The sequence below is a fragment of the Aquarana catesbeiana genome, linkage group LG11 (assembly GCF_042186555.1).
Source record: "Aquarana catesbeiana isolate 2022-GZ linkage group LG11, ASM4218655v1, whole genome shotgun sequence".
In the NCBI taxonomy this organism is placed as follows: domain Eukaryota; kingdom Metazoa; phylum Chordata; class Amphibia; order Anura; family Ranidae; genus Aquarana; species Aquarana catesbeiana.
In genome coordinates this window covers 184,018,708-184,044,524 of record NC_133334.1, presented here as the reverse complement: position 1 = coordinate 184,044,524, position 25,817 = coordinate 184,018,708, and the positions used below count along the sequence as shown (strand labels likewise).

At 43.2% G+C, this 25,817-nt stretch overlaps 1 protein-coding gene across 2 annotated transcripts in view; it reads right to left on the bottom strand.

Annotated features, from left to right (window-relative positions):
* The window catches only part of CTCF (CCCTC-binding factor), a 445,740-nt gene that overhangs the window by 191,880 nt on the left and 228,043 nt on the right, over positions 1-25,817 (bottom strand). For both annotated transcript variants that reach the window (XM_073605105.1, XM_073605104.1), the window contains exon 5: positions 20,893-21,013. In XM_073605105.1, coding sequence (XP_073461206.1) covers positions 20,893-21,013 — 121 coding nt within the window. The remainder of the gene's footprint in view (positions 1-20,892; positions 21,014-25,817) is intronic.

Here is a 25,817-nt window from a genome sequence, read left to right as displayed (position 1 = left end):
CTTGGTTCTGGAAGGGTTGCCGCCATCTTCTTTGTTCAGCAGTGTTGCGTCTGGAAGATGGAGTCGACCATATTGGGGAGGGTCTTGGAGTAGTTTGAAATCTGTTAGGTGGTTCTGGATCAAGTAGTCCCAGTTTCACTAGCAGTTCTTTGCCTTCAATTACATTATACACGGTGTATGTAGAGCCATTATGTGGGATTGTAAGCTTGAATGGAAATCCCCATCTATATCTTATGCGAGCTGTTTGTAAGATGTTTGTGACCTCCTTCATTCTGCGTCTTCTATCCAGAGTGGCAGGGGAGATGTCAGGATAGATTTGTAGCCTGTTGCCCTCAAAAGCAATGTTTGGAGTGGTTCTGGAAGCACGCATGATTTCTTCTTTGGTAAGAAAATCCTTCATGCACATGATGATGTCTCTAGGTGGTTTGTCAGGTGTGGGTTTGGGGCGCAGGGCTCTGTGTATACGATCGCATGTGAATGCTGACATTGGTTTGTCAGGAAGAAGATTGTGGAAAATCTTGGAGACCGTTTGCATCAGATCAGTAACTGTTTCAGGGACACCTCGCAGTCTGATGTTATGGCGTCTGTTTCTGTTATCCAAATCTTCCACCTGTGCTTGCATAAAGGCGAAGCTATCTGCTAAAGATTCATAGTCTTTTCTTAAATCGTTATGAGCAAGTGAAAGTTCATCATGTTTAGTTTCTAAGATGTCCGTGCGATTTCCTATATTGGCTATTTCTTGAGATAGGGCAGTAGTAGCTTTATGTACCTCACTTTCTATCTTGTTAACCAGCTTATCAAAGATTGTGGTAAGGCTGGCATCCAAATCAGCTTTAGATAATGGGGATGAGTACTCACAGTTCCCATTGTTGAGAGAGTGGATGGATGGATTGGAGAGCTGTTTTATTGCAGCCGCGTGTGTGCTGACTCCGGCGCCATCTTGGGACATCTTTTCGGCCTGCTTATGTGCAGCGTTCAGAAGATAGTGGGTTAAATGGTGTTGTGAGCGGCAAGAATGCCCGATTCTTCTTACCGGCATGCACGGAGGGTTCCCCGAGGGGTATGGAGTATTTTCGGCGGCGTATTGTATGTCTGGCTCTGGTTATTCAGCCCGCTCTAGCCGGGTCAGACGGAGCTGTGGTTACTCACGTCCTACCCGCATCGCGCCGCGCATGCGCCCCCCGGTATTCTGCTACATTTCTTTGGTGAAAGTAACCCAAATCAGTGTATGTTTATTCTATTGGAAAGTTATACAGTCCACGAACTATGGTATACACACTCACCGAGTACACCTTCCTAGTACTGGGTTGGACCCCCTTTTGCCTTCAGAACTGCCTTAAAGTGTTTGTTACCACAGCACTTCATATTCCTGATATTTGCCTGCTCTGTACCATGTACTTGTATGAGAAAGTCTCCTTTTCTCTTTGTATTGCTTCCTTTATGTGAAATTCCAAGTGTTCCTGCTAGTCCCCTTGATTTCCTATTAGAAAATGAACACACCGTGGTCAGTTCTCTATCTATGCTGGGAACTCTGTATGCTCTCCAATTATCAAATACGTCCTGACACGCCCCTGCTGCACAGCCATTCACTGGCAAGTTCAGTGTACTGCTACCTTCCCCCAGCTCTTATGCAGCTGAGAATAGAGGGAATGTGATTTTTTTTTTTTTTTAACCACTTGCCGACTGGCGCACGACGATGTACGTTGGCAGAATGGCACGGGCAGGCAAAAGGACTTACAGGTACGCCCTTGCCTTCCCGCGGGCGGGGGGTCCGATTGGACACCCCCCCAGGTGCCTGTGGCGGTCGGATTCAGGTCAAGGGCGATCATAGATGAGGGGGAGGCCACTCATTCGTGGCTCCCCCCTCGCGATCGCTCCTGGCGAATGAAATGCTTCCTCGGCTTCTGTAATGTAAACAGAAGCGGAGGAAGTGATGTAATCTCTCCTCGAGCCGGTCTTTTCATTCCGGCGCCGAGGAGAGAAGACATCCAAGTAAGTTTGCACAACACTACACTTCCAGTAGAACACGCAGGCACACTTTTTACCCCCCCCCCCCATCACCCCCCAGTCACCCCGTCACAGAGACACCAAAAGCATTTTTTTTTGTTTTTTTTTTTTACTGATTATTGCATTGGTGTCAGTTTGTGATAGTTATAAGTGGTAGGGCAGTTTAGGTCTAGGGCACCCCCCTAATAAAGTTTTAACCCCCGTGATCACCCCGCCAGTGTCACTAAGCGATCGTTTTACTGATCGCTGTATTAGTGACACAGGTGACGTTAGTTAGGGAGGTAAGTATATAGGTTCGTCGTCAGTGTTTTATAGCGACAGGGACCCCTATATACTACCTAGTAAAGGTTTTAACCCCCTGATTGCCCCCTAGTTAACCCTTTCACCAGTGATCACCGTATAAGTGTTACGGGTGACGCTGGTTAGTTTGTTTATTATAGTTTTAGGGCACCCGCCATTTATTACCTTATAAAGGTTTAACCCCCTGATCGCCCGGCGGTGATATAAGTAAAGTTTTTAGGGTCAGATAAGGTCTGCGTCGCCCCAGGCAGCGTCAGGCTAGTGCCAGTACCGCTACCACCCACGCACGCAGCATACACCTCCCTTAGTGCTATAGTATCTGAACGGATAAATATCTGATCCGATCAGACCTACACTAGCGTCCCCAGCAGTTTAGGGTCCCCAAAAACACAGTGTTAGCGGGATCAGCCCAGATACCTGCTAGCACCTGCGTTTTACCCCTCGGCCCGGCCCAGCCCAGCCCACCTAAGTGCAGTATCGATCAATCACTGACACTTACAAAACACTAAGCACACAACTGCAACGTTTGCAGAGTCAGGCCTGATCTCTGCGATTGCTAACAGTTTTTTGGTAGCGTTTTGATACAGTCGCTGACAGTCAGGAGCTTTTTTGCCTGTGAGTCTCACTAGTGTACCACTAAATTTAGAGCCCAAAATGGCAAATCAAAGGTACACTAGTGAAGAGGCCTACACGTTTCTGAGCATCACAGATAGTGAAGAGAAAGTTGCTCATCTGTCAGATTCAGGCTCAGAATACGGTCCTGTAGACGACAGCGGCTCCATGACAGATATAGCTCTGACAACGGAGTTGTGGTCCCTGCCAAGGTCACGCGTACCAGACCCCAAACTTCTTCTTCTGTCCTTGAAGTGCAAGAACCGCAGGTCCCTCGTATGGAGCAGAGCAGTACTAGCGCCGCTATTCCTTCTGGTGAACTGGCAAGCACCAGCGGCCTAGTACACCCTGGTCGTACATCCAGCACTGCAGTATCACGTGGTGATGTGGCGAATCCCATAAGTGCAGTTCAAGCTGGCGAGGTGGCAAGCACAAGTAGTGTCCCGCTGCCACCAAGACGAACACAGGCCCGTTGTGCCCATAGTGCCCTTCCTGCTGCATTCGCCAATCCTAATTGGGAACCCACCATTTCTGCAGCACCAGTACTTCCCCCATTCACTGGCCAACCCGGAATTCAGGTGGAAACAGTTGATTTTGCGCCACTTGATTTTTATTCACTGTTTTTCACCGAAGATCTCTATAGATCTATTGTGGACCAAAGCAATTTATACGCTGGTCAACACATCGCCACTATTCCCCAGTCCTCCCTTCCCAGAGATTGGAGACAAATTACGGTCTCCGAATTTGGGATCTTTCTGGGCCTTTCCCTCAACATGGGCATAACTAAAAAGAGTGAGTTGCGGTCATATTGGTCCACTGACCCAATTCATCATATGTCCGTGTTCTCTGCCTCTGACCAGGGCACGATACGAGCAGATTTTGCGGTTCATGCACTTCAATGAACTCTGTCGTCCTCGTGGAGACCCTGAATACGAACAGCTCTACAAAATTCGGCCCCTCATAAACCACTTCAACCAACGTTTTGCAGACTTGTTTACTCCCCATCAAGTTGTCTGCGTTGATGAGTCCCTGATTAAATTTTCTGGCCGCTTGTCATTCAAACAGTACCTTCCCAGCAAGCGTGCCAGATACAGGGTCAAGATGTATAAGCTCTGTGACAGGGCCACAGGCTATACATGTAGTTTTATGGTTTACGAGGGCAAAGATATAGTCACGTAGAGCCGACAAACTGCCCTGACTACATAGGAAGCGCTGGCAAGATAGTGTGGGACTTGGTGTCATCCTTATTCAGAAAGGGGTACCATTTATATGTGGACAATTATTACACAAGCGTGCCACTTTTTAGTCACCCTTTTGATCATCAAAGTGGAGCATGTGGCAACGTGCGATCTAATCGCCGGGGCTTTCCCCAGCGGCTTGTAGATTCCCGTCTTAGGCTGGGGGAGGGAGCCTGCTTGCGGTGTAATAATTTGCTCGCTATGAAGTGGAGGGACAATAAGAATGTTTTCGTTCTTACTTCCCTTCATGCAGACACAACAGTCCAAATTACTACGGCGACTGGTGTTGTGGAGAAACCCCTCTGTGTCCACGAATATAACCAAAATATGGGAGGGGTGGACCTCAACGACCAGTTGTTGGCGCCGTACCTAGTTGCCCGTAAGGCCAGACGCTGGTACAAAAAAGTGTCTGTATACTTATTTAATTTGGCTTTGCTGAACGCTCATGTGCTATACAGAGCTTCAGGACAGACTGGATCCTTCCTTAAATTTGAAGAAGAGATTGTCAGATACCGTCTGTATCCAGACGGTGCTCAACCTCACCTTCCCCAACCAGATGCAGTAAGCCGGCGGCATGGGAGGCATTTTCCTTATGTCCTCCCGAGTACCCCTACCCAACGAGCCCCTCAAAGAAAATGTCGTGTCTGCAGAAAGCATGGATATAGGTGTGACACCAGCTATTATTGTCCCTCCTGTCCTGACAATCCTGGTCTTTGCACTGGTGAATATTTTGAGCGCTACCATTGCACAGACTAGGACACACTTTCACAGGGTCTCCCAAGATGCCATCGCATTCTGAGAGACCCAAACCTGGAACCGTTACAGTTATAAAAGTTAGTTATAAAAAAAAAGGTAAAAAAAAAAACACAAAAAAAATATAATAAAAAAAAAAAAAAATAGTTGTCGTTTTATTGTTCTCTCTCTCTCTATTCTCTCTCTATTGTTCTGCTCTTTTTTACTGTATTCTATTCTGCAATGTTTTATTGTTATGTTTTATCATGTTTGCTTTTCAGGTATGTAATTTTTTTTTTTATAGTTTACTGTGTTTTATTAACCATTTTTTTGGTTTTCAGGTACACCATTCAAGCTGCAGTGCGGATTTATTTATCTTGACAGCAACAGCGTTTGCTCCCACGATACATAAAGCCATGACTCCAGCGCTGTCAGAGGTGATTTCACCACCAGTGCATATATGCCGAAGCGTGGGGGCAGCAGTGCGCGGAAGAGCGATTTGCTCCTACCTTTTGCGGGAGGATGCCCCCATGCTTCGGCATATATAAACGATGCATATATGCCCATCATTAGAAGTGGATGGATGAAGGGAGGTATTCTAATGGTGGGCATACCCACCAATCAATCTTTCTTTTTCGTTCAGCCCACAGGCTGCATGAAAAAAGAGTGTACAATATATGCCCAACAAAGACCAGCAACGTACTGGTATGTTGCTGGACTTTAAGTGGTTATACCAGAATGATGCCTGCAGGTTTAGGTATCATTCTTTTCAGCCAGCGGTCGGCTTTCATGTAAAGGCAATCCTAGCAGCTAATTAGCCTCTAGACTGCTTTTACAAGCAGTAGGAGGGAATGCGCCCCCCCCCCCACCATCTTCCATGTTTTTCTCTGGCTCTCCTGTCCCAACAGGGAACCTGAGAATGCAGCCGTTGATTCGGCCAGCTGACCATAGAGCTGATCAGAGACCAGAATGGCTCCAATCATCTCTATGGCCTAAGAAACCTGAAGCTACGAGCATTTTATGACTTCAATTTCGCCGGATGTAAACAGCGCCATTGGGAAATTGGGAAAGCATGTTATCACACAGATCTTGGTGTGGTCAGATGCTTTGAGGGCAGAGCAGAGATCTAGAGAGTCTAATAGACCCCAATTTAAAAAAAGAGTACCTGTCATTACCTATTGCTACCATAGGGGATATTTACATTCCCTGAGATAACAATAAAAATGCTAAAAAAAAAAAAAAAAAAAATATGAAAGGAACAGTTTAAAAACCAGATAAAGCAAAAAAAAAGAAGAAAAAAAAAAAAAAAAAGCACCCCTGCCCCCCCCACTCTCGCGCAAAGGCGAACGCAAGCATAGGTCTGGCGTTAAATGTAAACAGCAATTGCACCATGCATGTGAGGTATCACCGCGAAGGTCAGATCGAGGGCAGTAATTTTAAGCAGTAGACCTCCTCTGTAAATCTAAAGTGGTAACCTGTAAAGGCTTTTAAAAATGTATCTAGTTTGTCGCCACTGCACGTTTGTGCGCAATTTTAAAGTATGTCGTGTTTGATAGCCATGTACTCGGCCTAAGATCATCTTTATTTCATCAAACATTTGGGAAATATAGTGTGTTTTAGTACATTCAAATTTTAAAAAGTGTGTTTTTTTCCCCAAAAAAATGCGTTTGAAAAATCGCTGCGCAAATACTGTGTGAAAAAAAAAAATTTAACACCCACCATTTTAATCTGTAGGGCCTTTGCTGTAAACAAAAAATATATAATGTTTGGGGGGGTCAAAGTAATTTTCTTGCAAAAAATAAATTTTTTCATGTAAACAAAAAGTGTCAGAAAGGGCTTTGTCTTCAAGTGGATAGAAGAGTGGGTGATGTGTGACATAAGCTTCTAAATGTTGTGCATAAAATGCCAGGACAGTTCAAACCCCCCACCAAATGACCCCATTTTGGAAAGTAGAAACCCCAAGCTATTTGCTGAGAGGCATGTGGAGTCCATGGAATATTTATTATGTGACACAAGTTGCGGGAAAAAGACAATTTTTTTTTTTTTTTTTTGCACAAAGTTGTCACTAAATGATATATTGCTCAAACATGCCATGGGAATATGTGAAATTACACCCCAAAATACATTGTTGCTTCTCCTGAGTTCGGGGATACCACATGTGTGAGACTTTTTGGAAGCCTAGCTGCGTACGTGACCCCGAAAACCAAGCACCGCCTTCAGGCTTTCTAAGGGTGTAAACTTCTGATTTCACTCTTTACTGCCTATCACAGTTTCGGAGGCCATGGAATGCCCAGATGGCACAACCCCCCCCAATGACCCCATTTTGGAAAGTATATACCCCAAGCTATTTGCTGAGAGGTATGGCGAGTATTTTGCAGACCTCACTTTTTCTCACAAAGTTTTGAAAATTGAAAAAAGAAAAAAAAAAAATGTAATTTTTCTTGTCGGTCTTCATTTTCAAAAACAAATGAGAGCTGCAAAATACTCACCATGCCTCTCAGCAAATAGCTTGGGGTGTCTACTTTCCAAAATGGGGTCATTTGGGGGGTTTTGTGCTATCTTGGCATTTTATGGCGTACGAAACTGTGATAGGTAGTGAGGAGTGAAATCAAAAATGTACGCCCTTAGAAATCCTGAAGGCAGTGCTTGGTTTTTGAAGCCCCATACGCGGCTAGGCTCCCAAAAAGTCCCACAACATGTGGTATCCCTGTACTCAGGAGAAGCAACAATGTATTTTGGGGTGTAATTCCACATATGCTCATGGCATGTTTGAGCAATATATCATTTAGTGACAACTTTGTGCAAAAAAAAAAAAAAATAAGTTTGTCATTTTCCCGCAACTTATGTCAAAATATAAAATATTCCATGGACTCAACATGCCTCTCAACAAATAGCTTGGGGTGTCTACTTTCCAAAATGGGGTCATTCGGGGGGGTTTTGTGCCATCTTGGCATTTTATGGCCTTCAAAACTGTGATAGGTAGTGAGGAGTGAAATCAAAAATGTATGCCCTTCGAAAGCCTGAAGGCGGTGCTTAGTTTTCGGGGCCCCATATGCGGCTAGGCTCCCAAAAAGTCCCACACATGTGGTATCCCCATACTCAGGAGAAGCAGCTAAATGTATTTTGGGGCGCAATTCAACATATAACCATGGCATGTGTGAGCAATATATCATTTAGTGACAACTTTTTGTAAACATTTTTTTATTTTTATTTATCATTATTCAAACACTTGGGACAAAAAAATTTAATATTCAATGGGCTTAACATGCCTCTCAGCAATTTTCTTGGGGTGTCTACTTTCCAAAATGGGGTAATTTGGGGGGGGGGGTTTGTACTGTCCTGCCATTTTAGCACCTCAAGAAATTAGATAGGTAGTCAAACTAAAAGCTGTGTAAATTCCAGAAAATGTACCCTAGTTTGTAAACACTATAACTTTTGCGCAAACCAATAAATATACGCGTATTGACATTTTTTTTTACCAAGGACATGTGGTCGAATACATTTTGGCCTAAATGTATGACTAAGTTTGAGTTTATTGGATTTTGTTTTATAACAAAAAGTTGAAAATATCATTTTTTTCCAAAATTTTCGATCTTTTTACGTTTATAGCCCAAAAAATAAAAACCGCAGAGGTGATCAAATACCATCAAAAGAAAGCTCTATTTGTGGGAAGAAAAGGACGCAAATTTCGTTTGGGTACAGCATTCCATGACTGTGCAATTAGCAGTTAAAGCAACGCAGTGCCAAATTGTAAAAAGCGCTCTGGTCAGGAAGGGGGTAAATCCTTCCGGGGCTGAAGTGGTTAAATAAAAAGGGAAAAAGTGGTATGTTTTTGGTTTTTTTTGTTTTGTTTTTTTTTTATACGTATACAAAAATGTTTTACTTTTAATTTCTTTTTAAAACAGAATTGGTTGTTTTACAAGATGATCGTTTACAATCACTTTAATTCTTGGCATAGATTCAACAAGGTGCTGGAAACATGCCTCAGATTTTGCTCCATATTGACATGATAGTTGCTGCAGATTTGTCGTCTGCACATCCATGATGCAAATCTTCTATTCCACCACATCCCAAAGGCGCTCTATTGGATTGAGATCTGGTGATTGTGAAGACCATTGGAGTACAGTGAACTCATTGTCATGTTTAACCACTTAAGGACCAGCCTCGTTTTGGATTTTAGGTGTTTACATGTTTAAAACAGGTTTTTCTGCTAGAAAATTACTTAGAACCCCCAAACATTATATATGGTTTTTCTTCTAACACCCTAGAGAATACAATGGCGGTCATTGCAATACTTTTTTTTTGCACCGTATTTGCGCAGCGGTCTTATAAGCGCACTTTTTTTGGAAAAAATTCACTTTTTTGAATAAAAAAATAAAACAACAGTAAAGTTATCACAATTTTTTTTATATTGTGAAATATAATGTTACACCAAGTAAATTGATACCCAACATGTCATGCTTGAAAATTGCGCCCGCTCGTGGAATGGCGTCAAACTTTTACCCTCAAAAATCTCCATAGGCGACGTTTAAAAAATTCTACAGGTTGCATATTTTGCGCTACAGAGGAGGTCTAGGGCTAGAATTATTGCTCTCGCTCTACCGGTCGCTGTGATACCTCACATGTGTGGTTTGACCACCGTTTTCATATGCGGGCGCTACTCGCGTATGCGTTCGCTTCTGCGCGCGAGCTCGTCGGGACAGGGCAGGGGGGTTTTAAAAATTTTTTTTTTTGTTTTTATTATTTATTTTACAATATTTTATTAATTTTTACACTGTTAAAAAAAAAAAAAATTGTGTCACTTTTATTCCTATTACAAGGAATGTAAACATCCCTTGTAATAGAAAAAAGCATGGCAGGACCTCTTAAATATGAGATCTGGGGTCAAAAAGACCTCAGATCTCATATTTACACTAAAATGCAATAAAAAAAAAAAAAAAGTCATTTAGAAAAATGACATTTGAAAAAATATGCCTTTAAGAGGCGTGGACGGAAGTGACGTTTTGACGTCGCTTCCGCCCAGCAGTGTCATGGAGACGAGTGAGCGCCATCTTGGCCTCACTCGTCTCCAGACACACCAGAGAACAGGAGGCGATCGCCTCTGCCGCTACCGACGGCTCCGGTAAGTGGTGGAGGGCACCGGATCGCGGCGGGAGGGGAGCCCTCTCCCGCCACCGATAAAAGTGATCTCGCGGCGAATCCGCCGCAGGGACCACTTTTATCTGAAAGCCGGCCGCCGCACGAAAACGGGGATACCGGGGTTATGGCAGCTAGCTGCTGCCATAACAACGATATCCCCGTTCAAACTTAGGACGTACATAGTCGTGCGGCGGTCGGGAAGTGGTTAAGAAACCAGTTTCAGATGATTTGAGCTTTTGTGACATGGTGCACAATCCTGCTGGAAGTAACCATCAGAAGATGGGTACACTGCAGTCAAAGGGATGGAGATGGTCAGCAAAAATATTCCCAATACTAAAACCGTGTCGTTTAATCACTTAAGCCCCGGACCATTTGGCTGGCCAAAGATTAGAGCATTTTTTGCGATTCGGCACTGCTTTGCTTTAACTGACAATTGCGTGGTCGTGCGACGTGGCTCCCAAACAAAGTTGACGTCCTTTTTTTCCCCACAAATAGAGCTTTCTTTTGGTGGAATTTGATCACCTCTGCGGTTTTTATCTTTTGCGCTATAAACAAAAAAAGCGACAATTTTGAATAAAAAAGCTATTTTTTTTACTTTTTGCTATAATAACCCCCAAAAATATATATTTTTTTTCCCTCAGTTTAGGCCGATACGTATTCTTCTACATATTTTTGGTAAAAAAAAAAAAAAAAAAAAAAAATCGCAATAAGCGTTTATTGATTGGTTTGCACAAAAGTTATAGCGTCGACAAAATAGAGGATGGTTTTAAGGCATTTTTATTTATTTTTTTTTTTACTAGTAATGGCAGCGATCAGTGATTTTTATCGTGACTGCGTCATTATGGCGGACACTTTTGGCGCTATTTTGGGACCATTCACATTTATACAGCGATCAGTGTGATTAAAAATGCATTGATTACTGTGTAAATGTGACTGGCAGTGAAGGGGTTAACCACTAGGTGGAGCTGTAGGGGTTAAGTGTGTCCTAGGCAGTGATTCTAACTGTGGGGGGGGGGGGGGGGGGGATGGGCTATGTGTGATGCGACACTGATCACCGCTCCCGATTACAGGGAGCTGTGGTCAGTGTCATTAGGCAGAACGGGGAAATGCTTGTTTACATTAGCATTTCCCCGTTCTTCCTCACGCTCACGGAGCACCCGGCGGGCGCTCAAGCCGCCTCTTAAAGGGCGATGTACAGGTACGTTAATCTACCTGTACGTGTCCTTCTGCCACAGTATATCTGCGTGAGGCGGTCGGGAAGCAGTTAAACAATGTTCAATTGGTACGAAGGGGCCCAAGGTGTGACAAGAAAATATCCCCTCACACCATTATACTACCACCACCAGTTTGAACCATTGACACAAGGTAGGATGGATCCAGGCTTTCATGTTTACACCAGATTCTGATCCAGCAGCAGAAAATCGAGACACAGACCAGGCAACCTTTTTCCAATTGCAAAAAAACACACAGGAGGGAGCAACCACCTCGTGCATTACCATTATTAATTTTATTACATCTACATACACAAATAAATACTCACATGCGGAATAAAAACATCAAGCTAAACAAGTGTGCTCCAGTTGGAACGCAATGGTGTTGTCCTCGGAACCATTGGTTGGACAGCCGACGCATTTTGGGGTCATGCCCCTTTCCTCAGAACCTTTTTCCTTTTATTGTCTAATTTTGGTGAGCCTGTTTGAATTGTAGCCTCAGATACCTGTTCTAAGCTGACAGGGGTGGCACCCGGTGTGGTCCTCTGTTGCTGTAGCCCATCTATGCTTCAATGTGATGTGCGTTCAGAGATGGCATTATGCATACCTTGGTTTTTATGAGTGGTTGAGTTACTGTTGCCTATCATCTCAAACCAGTCTGCCCCTTTTCCTCTGACAACACATTTTTGTCCACACAACTGGATATTGTCTCCATTTTAGACCATTCTCTGTAAACCCTAGAGATGGTTAAGCATGAAAATCCCAGTAGATCAGCAGTTTTTGAAATACTCAGAACAACCCATCTGGCACCAGCAACCATGCCTTGTACAAAGAGTCACATAAATCCCCTTTCTTCCCTACTCTGATGCTTGGTTTGAACTTCAGCAAGTTGTCTTCACCACGTCTAGACGCCTAAATGCATTGAGTTGCTGCCATGTGATTGGCGGATTAGCAATTTGTGTTACCAAGCAATTGAACAGGTGTACTCAAGTGGCCGGTGAGCGTATACCTGAAAATCAGTCCCGATGTACTGATGACCCATTTCATTGCTTGAGGCCCGCATTTTGATTTGTTTTTTACATACTGTCACCAGTGCAGGACAGCGTCATCATACAACTGGTGAGGCGGTAATCAGGGATACTGACTGAAGACAGTAAGAAAGAAAAAAGAAAAATAAAAATTTTACATTTTTTCTACTTTTTTTTTTTACATTGTGGCCAAAGCAATATGTTACCATAGTAACATTGTACTATTCTGAGGAAGTGATCCAGATTTTTTTTTTCCCCCCTTTACACACATTATGATTGCTTATAGCAGTGATTTCATTGCTGTAAGCAAGCATCTTACTAAATGAAACGGATTCATTCAGTTTGGTTATGATTAGCTGTGATTGGCTACAGCCAATCACATAGTACAGGTGGGCTGTGATCGAACGTGTGTACAATGTAAATCACATTCACCAATCACAGCTGGCAAGAAAGAAAGCCCTCCATGGTTTACAACTGTCATGTGATCTGCTGTGATTGGTCACATGGTAACGGGAGCGAGCAGGTACACTGATCAGTCATCGGCTGTGCCTGGTGGACTCAGCCGTATATGACCTTCACTCAGGAGAAAGGACCCACTCAGCCATCAATCTGCTATAGGCCGAGCGGGAAGGTGTTAAGCACCTTATTGGGTTGAACTTTTCACCGTTGAATTTTCGACTTTACTTAGCACTTTCAACTAATAATGAATTTTGAATTAATTTTTTATTTGTGTTTTGAGTTACATATATTTATGTACTTTGATTAATATTCTATGAATTTATTCACTCATTGAAAGGCAGCATTGCAGTTCTTTGTAAGACAGCAACCACACTTTGGCTGTGTCTGTGTGTATTTCCTATGCTGCCAGCTATTAACTGATCTCCTAGCTGCAGATGGGGGTTTGGCCACATCCATTGGGTTGTCCCTGGGTATGCTTTTACTTTAGATGCAACTAGTGTTTTGCTCCTGTAGGTGGTGATAGCAAACCATCCGTCATGAAAAATGGCTGTGTCCTTTAACCACTTCAATACCAGGCACTTTTGCCCCTTCCTGCCCAGGACAATTTTGAGCTTTCAGTGCTGTTGCACGTTATATGACAATTGTGTGGTCATACAACACAGTACCCAAACTAAATTTTTATCATTTTCTTCCCACAAATAGAGCTTTCTTTTGGTGGTATTTGATCAACTCTGTGGTTTTTATTTTTTGCTAAACTAAAAAACACCGACATTTTTGAAAAAAAAAAAAGTTTATTCGTTTGTTGTAAAATTTTGTTTTCTCCTTCACTGACAGGCACTGATGAGGCGGCACCGATGGGCACTGACAGGCGGCACCGATGGGCACTAATGCTGAGCACTGAGATGGACACAGATTGGAACTTTATTGGGCACTGACAGGGGGTTATGATGGGGCACTGACTGGGCACAGATTGGCAGCTTATAGGTACATTTGATGGGGGCTGTGCTGAAAATCAGTGTGCTGATCATCAGTACAGACCCCCCCTTTGACAGGAAGAGCCGCCGATTGACTCTCCGTCAGCCAGAACCGAGGAATGCCGTTTACCGGCACTTCCTGGTTCTCGCGATGATCAGCTGTGATTGGTCACAGCTGAATACGTGGTAAGAAGCCTCTGTCAGAGGCTTCTTACCACGATCGGAGATGCGGTGTGTTGCGCGGGCGCGTGTCACCATGTTATCCTGCTGGACGTCATATGACGCCAAGTCCGGATAACAGAACCACCTAACTAAATGCACGTCATGTTTTTGACATTAAATACTGGGGTTATGGCAGCAGCTAGATGCAATAAGCCTTGTATAATTTTTTCAGTCTTCATATAAAAGTGGTCCCAGCAGCAGATTTGCCACGATATCACTTTTATAGGCAGTGGGAGTTGATGCATACGCCAGTCGCACCCGCATACAGTTGAGCTCACAATTTTGCATCCCCTGGCAGAAACTGTGAAATGTTGGCATCAATATTGAAAATATGACTGATCATGCCAAAAAACTGTCACACAAATGGCTCTGATAAAAAGTTTACATATCCTGGAATGTTTGGCCTTGGTACAGATACAGAAGATGGCACACACCGGTTAAAATGGCAACTAAAAAGGTTAATTTCTCACATTTGTACCTTTTAAAATCACAATTAGTATATAGTCAATGAGTTTGTTAGCTCTCACTTGAATGCCCTAAGCAGGCTAGACACTGAGCCATGAGGAGGTAGAAAAGAACAGTCAAAAACCCTTCCCAGGCAAACCCCAGCATGCACACAAAAGGTCTAAGTTTACCTCTGTTGTGGAAATTTTTATTAATGTATGTTGTCAGTGTCAGTTTTGCTGTAATACGCTCATGTGAGCATATTCGCACATACAGACATTGGTAGAAGACTAATGGCTGCGGAAATCTTCCCGCGCACACGGCAGATCTGTTTCTTCTTTTAAGGATGTTTGTTTATGCCTCACCAAGGGACTGGCCACTCCATGGCAACCACATCTAAACTCCTAAGTAAGCAGATCTGCATACATAGGAACGATAGCATAACCATACAAAATTATGGCCCCCTGAGCCATGATAGAGTATGGCTTGCGTCATTGGTAGCAGTTGTAATGTGCACACGATCATGTACAGAGCCATGTAAGTAGTGTTCAAATTGTGTCTGTCTCACAAAGACGCTTGCCGCATGGCCCTGCACATGACCATATGCACATGTCACTACTGTATTTCTCTTTAAATATATACGTGTGTGATTGGTTCTTTTGAAAGAATACAAGTGTCTGATTGGCTGATTCTGAAGCCACCACCTTCCTTTGTTATTCATGTTTATAGTATAAATAAAAGAAGCTGGCTATTATCTCAAGGATCCTGCTAAACTCAAGGTGATACCAGCATCCGTGTTACTTGGAGAAATACAAGCGCACTTTCCCACTTGGAGAAATACAAGCGCGCTTTTATAAGAGAGCTGTTTTTGTGCTTTTAAGCACAAAGAAATAATTTGCTTATAGGGAGAAGCTTATAATTTCCAGAACACCTCTGATTGCAAAGATCCAGTAGCTAAGGAAAATCAAGATCTTACTAGTAAACATATCCCCTTCTTCATTCATGGTTGGAATGCAGGGAGACCGGTTCTGCTAAGCCATGGAAAAGAAACATGCAGAGGAAAAGCCAGCATGCCACCGGAGTTGACCCCAACGAAGGGACATGGTCCAGCTTAGCAGAAAAGAAACCCTCAGGCAAAGAGGCAGGCCAGCGCTAAGAGACTGGGACTTGACTATACTAAGGAAAGGATGGGGTGATAACAATTGCCAGACCCAGCAAAACAAACATTTTGATGGACATTCAGAAATACAACCGAAGACAAGGGATGTGGGAGAGACCTCTTATGATTGTTTCCTGTTGAAGGTGGAGCCAATCATCTCTCGGGTAGCTATCCAGGAAGATTAGAGAAAAGTCAAACTTATTTGCCTCTCCATGATGCCTATAGTTAGGAGGCAAATGTGGCCTTGCTTTAAGGTGCTTTTACTGCTTGGTTAACCAGTTCAGCTTTCCTATTACCAATGCACAGGTACACAGCCACTGGCTAGGGAAGAGAGATTGCAGCGAGACAGAGGTTAATGCATGCCTTGAACTTAAATGCAAACAATGAAACCGGAAGTAATGTCACGTCCGGTTTCCGATGTAGAGCTGCACGATTCTGGCTAAAATGAGAATCACAATTTTTTTGGCTTAGAAGATAGATCACGATTCTCACGGCGTAACATCATCTTTCACATTAAAACAAAAAATTGGGCTAACTTTACTGTTTCGTCTTTTTTTTATTCATTGAAGTGTATTTTTTCCCCAAAAAAATTGCATTTGAAAGACTACTGGACAAATACAGTGTGACATAAAATATTGCAGCAATTGCCATTTTATTCCCTAGGGTCCCTGCTAAAATATATATAATGTTTAACCACTTCGCGCCCGCGCTATAGCCGAAAGACGGCTGCAGCGCGGACGCTATCTGCTGGGTGGACGTCCCTGGACGTCCAGCTGTTTACTTCTGCAATGCGCGCTCCCGCGGGCGCGCATCGCGGAAGTTCTGTGCTGGCCGTGTCCCTCGGACACAGCCAGTCACAGATCGCCGTAAACGGCCAATGACAGCGGCCATTTACAGTGCAATCGGCGGTGCCAATGAGAGAGGATCTCATAAGTAAACATATGAGATCCTCTCTCATCGCCGACTCTCCCTCCTCACACAGAGACAGCGTGTGAGGAGGGAGAGCGAACCGCTGCAGCGGTGAGTGGGGGGAAAAAAAAAAACTAAAAAAAGTCGTCAGTGTCTCCTGTCATCCCTCCCCACTGTCTGTCGCCAGTGCCATCCGTCCCCACAGCCATCCCTCCCCAGTGCCATCCGTCCCAACTGTCATCCCTCCCCAGTGCCATCTGTCCACAGTGCCATCCCTCCCCACTGGCATCCCTCCCCAGTGCCATCCCTCCCCACAGTGCCATCCCTCCCCAGTGCCATCCCTCCCCAGTGCCATCTGTCCCCAGTGCCATCCCTCCCCAGTGCCATCTGTCCACAGTGCCATCCCTCCCCAGTGCCACGTATCAGTGGCATCTGTCATCAGTGTCACGTGTCATCAGTGCCACGTATTAGTGCCATCTGTCATGAGTGCCACGTATTAGTGCCATCTGTCATCACTGCCACGTGTCATTAGTGCCACATATTAGTGCCATCTGTCATCAGTGCCAAGTGTCATCAGTGCCACGTATTAGTGCCAAATGTCATCAGTGCCACGTATTAGTGCCATCTGTCATCAGTGCCACATATTAGTGCCATCTGTCATCAATGCCACGTCAGTGTCATCAGTGCCACGTATCAGTGCCATCTGTCATCAGTGCCACGTCAGTGTCATCAGTGCCATCTGTCATCAGTGTCACGTGTCATTGTCCTGGTGCTCCAGGGCCTTCAAAAGTGTAATAGGTAGTCAACAAGTTAGATGTGTCATTTATGCTCCTAGAACACCTGATGGCGCTCCCTGCATGTTGGGCCTCTGTATGTGGCCAGGCTGTGAAAAAGTCCCACACATGTGGTATCGCCGTACTCTGGAGGAGTAGCAGAATGTATTTTGGGGCTTTATTTGTGGTATACACATGTCATGTGAGAGAAATAACCTATTACAATGACAATTTTGTGGGGGAAAAAAAAAAATCTTCATTTTGCAAAGAATTGTGGGAAAAAATGACATCAAAAACCTCACCATGCATCTTACTAAATACCTTGGAATGTCTACTTTCAAAAAAGGGGTCATTTGGGGGGTATTTGTACTTTCCTGACTTGTTCGGATTGCAAGAAATGAGATTGGCCACCAGTACATCAGGTGTTATCAATTTCTTATGATTTGCACCATAACCTGTAGACTCTCTAACTTTCACAAAGACCAAATAATATCCACTAATTTGGGTTATTTTTACCAAAGATATGTAGCAGTATAAATTGTGGCCAAAATTTATAAAGAAAAATTAATAATTTGCAAAATGTTATCACAGAAACTAAGAAAAATGCGTTTTTTTTCAAAATTTTCGGTCTTTTTTTATTTATAGCGCAAAAATAAAAAACCCAGAGGTGATCAAATACCACCAAAAGAAAGCTCTATTTCTATGAAAAAAAGGACAAAAAATTCATTTGGGTACCGTATTTCATGACTGAGTAATTGTCATTCAAAGTGTGAGAGCACTGAAAGCTGAAAATTGGTCTGGGCAGGAGGGGGGTTTAAGTGCCCAGTAGGCAAGTGGTTAAGGTTACAAGTAATTTTCTAGCAAAAAATATTGATTTTAACTTAAGAAAGAAGTGTCAGAAAAAGATTTAGAATTTAAGTGGTTAAACTTCCTGCACTTACACTTACACTTACTCCAGGCCAATTTTCAGCTTTCAGCACTGTCGCAATTTGAATGACAATTGCACGGTCATGCTACACTGTACCCAAACAATTTTTTTATCATTTTGTTCCCACAAATAGAGCTTTCTTATGGTGGTATTTGATCACCTCTGCGGTTTTTATTTTTTGCGCAACAAATAAAAAAAGACAGAAAATGTCGGAAAAAAAAACAAGTTTTTCTTCATTTCTGTTAAAATTTTTTGTAAATAAGTACGTTTTCTCCTACAATGACGGGCACTGATATGGCGGCACTGACGGGCACTGATATGGCGGCCCTGACGGGCACTGATATGGCGGCCCTGACGGGCACTGATATGGCGGCCCTGACAGGCACTGATATGGCGGCCCTGACGGGCACTGATATGGCGGCCCTGACGGGCACTGATATGGCGGCCCTGACGGGCACTGATATGGCGGCCCTGACGGGCACTGATATGGCGGCCCTGACGGGCACTGATATGGCGGCCCTGACGGGCACGGATATGGCGGCCCTGACGGGCACGGATACGGCGGCCCTGACGGGCACGGATACGGCGGCCCTGACGGGCACGGATACGGCGGCCCTGACGGGCACGGATACGGCGGCACTGACGGGCACGGAAACGGCGGCACTGACGGGCACGGATACGGCGGCACTGATACGGCGGCACTGATGGGCACTGATACGGCGGCACTGACGGGCACTGATACGGCGGCACTGACGGGCACTGATACGGCGGCACTGACGGGCACTGATACGGCGGCACTGACGGGCACTGATGAGGTGGCACCAATGAGGTGGCACTAACGGGCACTGATAGGCGGCACTGGTAGGCACCGATGGGCAATGACAGGTGGGCACCGATGGGCAATGACAGGTGGCACTCATAAAACATAATGGGGGCATTGCTGGGCAGATCTGGAACATAATGGTGCCAATCAGTGCCCATTTGTGGGCACTGATTGGGCAAATTGGGCACATGTGGATAGCCATGGGGTACATACCTGTCCATCCACATGTTGCCCCTTCCCTGGTGGTCCTAGTGGCGATCCCTGGTGGTCCAGTGTGGTGATCTGAGGGGGGGCTGCGCTGATAAACAATCAGCGCAGACCCCCCCCCCCCCCGTCAGGAGAACCGCCGATCGGCTCTCCTCTACTCACGTCTGTTAGACGCGAGTGAGGAAAAGCCGATCAACGGCTCTTCCCATTGACAGCATGATCAGCCGTGATTGGACACGGAGGCTCTTTACCAAGATCGGTGTAGCGGTGTGTCAGGCTGACACACCGCTCCACCGAACGCTGCGATGCGCGCCCCCGGGGACCCACGGCGGCATGTTATCCTGCTGGACGTCATATGACGCCCAGTCAGGATAACAGAACCACTTCCCGGACGTCTATCCGCTATAGGGCGGGCGGGAAGTGGTTAAAAACTTGGCAGACTGTCCAGATTATTTACACAGAAGTTCTTCCCCTTTGATCTAAGAAGGAAGCTTAGTTACAATGTTTCAAGTTAAAAGACTTGGCAGAATGCCCGGATGCTTTCTTTTGACAGCTGAGTGAACAGATAAAGTCTCTCCACTTGTTTATATGAAAGAATCGGCAAACTCTGCAGGATAGATCATCAGGGGAGGTGAATGGAGATCATGATTTTTTTTTTAACTTTGTGCAGCTCTATTCAGATGCACCATTTCCTGGCCAGTACAGCCAGGGGACACATCTAACCAAGCCGATCTGTGCTTGGTTAGATGGCGTGAAGTGTCTCCACTGTGGTCTATTAGACCCCTAATGTCACCACAAAGAGTGCCCTGTCACATGCCCAATGCTGTCACATAGGGGTTTATTAACCCCTTGTGATAGCAAGCAGGTAAAAATATATAAAGTTTAAAAAAATAAAAATAAATAAAAACTAGTAAAATGTAAAAAAACAAAAATAAAACAAACAAAAGATGGCCGAAACCCCGGTTGCCTTGCACACTTGTGCAAACACAAGCCCAGGGTGTGGACACGTATGTAAACCGCGGTCACACCACATGTGTGACATATCACCGCAAATGTCAGAGTGAGAATAATTATTGCACAAGGGCTCCTAGTTAACACTAAACCAGTGAGTTGTAAAGGCTTTTAAAGTATCACCTATGGTGATTTCGCCATAGTTTTTGGCGATATCATGGGAGTACGCAATTTTAAAGACATAGAATGTTTGGTATCCGTTTACTCGATGCAACCTCATTTTTTATATTTTCACCAAAATTGGATATTACATGGTGTGTTTTGCACTAAAATTCATTTTTTTTTTCATGAAAATTTGCGTTTAACAGTTGCGCAAATATCATGTGACAAATTTGCAACTATCAGCTTTTTTTTTCTAGAGGGCTTCTGCGTTCAGAAAAATAAGAATGGTCTAGGGCAGTGATAGCAAACCTTGGCATCCCAGATGTTTTGGAACTACATTTCCCATGATGCTCAACTACACTGCAGAGTGCATGAGCATCATGGGAAATGTAGTTCCAAAACATCCGGGGTGCCAAGGTTCGCCATCACTGGTCTTAGGGGTTGAAGTAAATTTTTTGCCAAAAATTAAGATTTTTACGGGTGTGCAACAAATAAAAAAAAAATTGCTTTGGAGCCAAACTGGTTAAAATATGTAAATACTTAAGTGTGCAGTCAGGGAATAGATTCACTTTGCATTAAAGTCAAACCAGTTAAAGTAAAAATAAAGAAAATACCAGAATGAGTTCTCATGTGCCTCTTCAGTTTGTAGGTGTCCCTGCTAGCATAGCTGCACAGGCTGCATTGAAAAGGACGCTCCCCAGTGTGTGAACGGATGTGTCTTTTCAGCTTGCTTACCTAAAAAAAAAAATCTAATTAATGACATACCTAATGCATCTTCTAAATGCATATAAATTATCCAAATGTTCATGCACATACAGATTAGAGGTAACAAATTTGCTTAAAAGGAAACAGACAAGCTAGAAATAACGGTGGCATTACAGATTAGTTTTTGAATGTGTTTGCTCTGGGGTTGTAATCCTTACACTCTCCTTATAACTTTTTGCATCACGGACATGGAACAAGCAGTTTTAGAAATATTTTATGTACATAATGTGTACGTGCATATTGCAAGTTAGTGCTTCAACAGGTAGGTTAGTCTTAAAGCAGTATTACACCCATAAGCAGACATTTAATATATTGCAGCTTACCAATTGTTATATGTGATGGCTGTATTAGTTTCCTTTTTAGGCTTTCCTCTATTTTCATCTGGTAATCCAGTCAGCAAGTCTGTTTTCCACAGCACAAACTCTCCAGCAGAATTTATCAGTTTACATGGATTAGACAAATCACTTAACGCTGGCGGGGGTTATTCAAATGATCAGCTGTTATTTTTTCATTTAAAACCTTTATTTCAAAAGGAAAATAACTTTACTGTAACTGCTTATGAAGTGTGAGCTTGAGTATGGCTTCAGTTTGTTAGTGGCTCTAAATCTGCTAATACATTTAACACTACTCTCCTCCCCAAAATGACAATGCTGCTGCCTACTGTGCCTCATGTGCTCGTTCCTCCAGAAGTGTGTCTCACCAATGGAGGTGTGTTACTGGCCAGATCACCAGGTAAAATCAAAAGGGGAAAAGCCAAAGAAAAAGCGATAAAGACAAAGATAAACAGATGCAGCAACCATATCTAATGATTGGAAAGCTGCAATATATTACATCTTTAGTTTTGGGTTAATTACCGCTTTAAGAGTACAGAGCCAAAGCCTGCATCTTTAAAACAAGTAAAAAAACTGAAGCTTCCAAATATTAATCTTGACGCATACCTGTTAAGTCTAGGAGTGCAATCTACTAAAAGAATAACATTTTAAACAATAGTAATAGCAATAAGGCCTCCAAAAAAACTAAAGGATAAAGAATTGGGGGGTACTATCATCCAAATAGCAATAATAGTTGAGTGCAAGGAGTTTATTCCTCACGAAAAGTCTCAAAAGCAAAAAAGGGGAAAATAGGGGAGCAATGGACTTTTCCGATACCCTGAACAGATTACACATAAGATAAAAAAAATATATACATTTTATTGATACATAACCACTTCAGCCCCGGAAGATTTGGCTGCTCAATGGCAAAGCCATTTTTTGCAGGTTTGGCACTGCGTCGCTTTAACTGACAATTGCGCGGTCGTGCGACGCTGTACCCGGTTTTTTCCCACAAATAGAGCTTTCTTTTGGTGGTATTTGATCATCTCTGTGGTTTTATTTTTTGCAAAATAAACAAAAAAATGCGTCAATTTTGAAGAAAAAAAAAAGAAAAAACACCAAACACAATATTTTGTACTTTTTGCTATAAAAAAAAAATCCCCAGTTTTTTTTTTTAACCACTCCAGCCCCAGAAGGATTTACCCCCTTCCTGACCAGAGCATTTTTTGTGATTCTGTACTTTAGATGACAATTGTGCGGTCGTGCAACGTTGTACGCAAAAACGTATGTTCTTTTTTTAAAAAACAAATAGAGCTTTCTTTTGGTGGCAATTGATCGCTTCTGCGGTTTTAAATTTTTGCGCTGTAAACAAAAAAAAGGCGAAAATTTTGAAAGAAAAAGCAATATTTTTTTGCTATATTAAATATCCCCAAAAATATATATAAAAAAAAAATAAATAATTTATTCCACAGTTTAGGGCGATATATATATATATTCTACATATTTTTGTTAAAAAAAAAAAAAAAATCGCAATAAGTGTATATTGATTGGTGTGCGCAAAAGTTATAGCGTCTACAAAATAGGGGATAGATTTATGACATTTTTATTTATTTATTTATTTTACTAGTAATGGCAGCGATATGCAATTTTTATTTTATTTGCGACATTATGGCGGACACATCGGACACTTTTGACAATATTTTGGGACCATTGTCATTTATACAGCGATCAGAGCTACAAATAGCCACTGATTACTGTATAAATGACACTGGCAGGGAAGCGTTAAACACTAGGGGGCGATCAAGGGGTTAAGTGTGTCCTAGGGAGTGATTCTAACTGTGGGGGGGTGAGCTCACTACAACATGACAGGGAGCAGTAGATCCCTGTCATGTTGCTAGGCAGAACAGGGAAATGCCTTGTTTATATAGGCATCTTCCCGTTCTGGCCCTCCTCGCCGCAGTCGCGGGTCGCCGGCGAACATCGAGTTTGTGGGACCCGCAGGCACGCTCCCACGGTGTGCGGGTAAAAGGCGGCAAATTTAAAGGGATGTACAGGTACGCCCATTTGCCTGTCTGTGCCATTTTGCCGACGTATATTTGTGTGCGGCAGTCGGCAAGTGGTTAAAAGAAGCGAATTTTTACCTCAGTTTAGGCCGATATGTATTCTACATATTTTTGGTAATAAAAATCGCAATAAGCGTATATTGATTAGTTTGTGCAAAAGTTATAGTGTCTACAAAATAGGGCATAGATTTATGGCATTTTTATAATTTTTTTTTTTTTTTTTTACTAGTAATGGCAGCGATCTGCGATTTTTATCGGGACTGCGACATTATGGCGTACGCATCGGACACTTTTGAAACCATTGACAATTATACAGCGATCAGTGCTATAAAAATGCACTGATTACTGTGTAAATGTCACTGGCAGGGAAGGGGTTAACACTAGGAGGCGATTAAGGGGTTAACTGCGTTCTAACTCACGAGCATTGGCACCCTCGCAATGCAGCGCGCAACTGCTATCCCGCTTAAAGGAGCCGACGTACAGCTATGACAGTTCGTGGGATCGTGGGATCGTGCCGACCTGCCACAGTATAATGACAGCGGCTGGTCGGCAAATGGTTAACACATAGTGAAGAATCCAGATACAAATTGTAACAATTACTACAAAACGTAGATAAAACCATACATACCCTGGAACTCCATGTTGGAACATAGGAGCTGTAATATTCCTCAGTGCATGAACATCCTCTACATATTTTGCGGCTCTAAACCGCTTCTTCAGGAGGAACAAACACAATCTACAGATAGGAGTAATAGAATATAAATATTAACCACCAATATATAATATATATGTGCACAAAGAAAAACAAATAATTGGGGGAATGAAAAGATAATCGCTTACAGATAGGGGCCTGCAAAAAGGCCAGGAGCCAAACAGCAGCGTCACCAAAACTTCCCTATGGTGGACATGGAGGACTGGATAGGTGATGGATTTACTAGGCCTCAATAGAGGCTTAGTAAAGGAAAAGTTTTTTATAAACGATTTATATTAGAACAAAAAAGGTATCCATATAAATAAATACATAAAAATAAATATTTGTATTTATTTATATGGATACCTTTGTACCAATATAAATTCTGTATACATTTTTTTTCCTCTAGTGAAATGGTTCTCAACCTGGGGGTCGAATGATGATTTGCCAGGGGTCACTGAATCCTGGGCTGTTCCTGTAGCCCACACCTCTCTCCCAGCCTTTTTCCCAGCAGGGCTATCCCTGGAGCCCACGGCTGTCCACTCAGCCTCTTTACAGGCGCCCATTCAGTTCACGGCATGGCTGGGGGGCAGAGACTAGAGGTCAGCTGACTGGTGAGGAATGAGAAGTGGGAGGGGCTGGAGGAGATCCTATCTCTTGATTTCAGCATAGGTTTCACTGCTATGAGACATCACAGAGTCGGTGACACAGTGAGTAACACTACCTGTGATTATAGTTGCCATTAAAGGGAGTCAGGGAGCGCTAAATGTCCGCGGGTGAGGGGAGCAAATTACTTGTCTTGCCTTGGGTGCTGACAACCCACGCTACAAAGATAATTTTACTTTTAGGGGTCCCCACAACTTGGAAAATTTTAATCAAGGGGTCACGGCACTAGAAGGTTGAGAACCACTGCTCTAGTGGCTATTGAGCCTTAGTAAATCCATCACATATCCAGTCCCCCATGTACGCCACAGGGAAGTTTTGGTGACACTGCTGTTTGGCCCCTGGCCTTTCTGCAGGCCCTCATCGCTAAGCGACTATCTATTCATTCCCCCAATTTTTTGTTTTTCTTTGTGCACATATGTATTATATATTGGTGGTTAACATTTGTATTCTATCTGTAGATTGTATTCTTTGTTCCTCCTGAAGAAGCGGTTTAGAGCCACGAAACATATAGAGGATGTTCGTGCACTGAGGAATATTACAACTCCTATGTTCCATCATGAAGTATATTGAGTACCAGTGTAATGTGAACTTTGTATGGTATTATCTACATTTGTAGTTCTTGTTACAATCTGTATCTGGATACTTAACTGTGTTTAAATTCTGCATCAATAAAATTTATATTTTTTCTGATGTGTAATCTGTTCAGGGTACCTTTTCATGGGGAATAGTCTCCTTGCACTCATTTTAAATAAGCTACCTACCCCATGCACCCTTCCGCCCGAAACACCAACACTCATTTGTCTGCTCTCCTTGCAGATCTTTGCTCCCACTGGGAGCCACACAGCTTTTCAAGACCTTGCATCCACAATAGAAAATAAAATAATTTACTATAAACACAGTTAAGACAATTAAGGGATGTATAATATTCCATGGACAAAGGGGAATTATGACTAGTGTATAAATTCTGTATCTTAAACGTACAGTACAGGACACAGGCAACCTTTACATACACCAAAGGTTAAAGGCTCATGTCTTCATGTGAT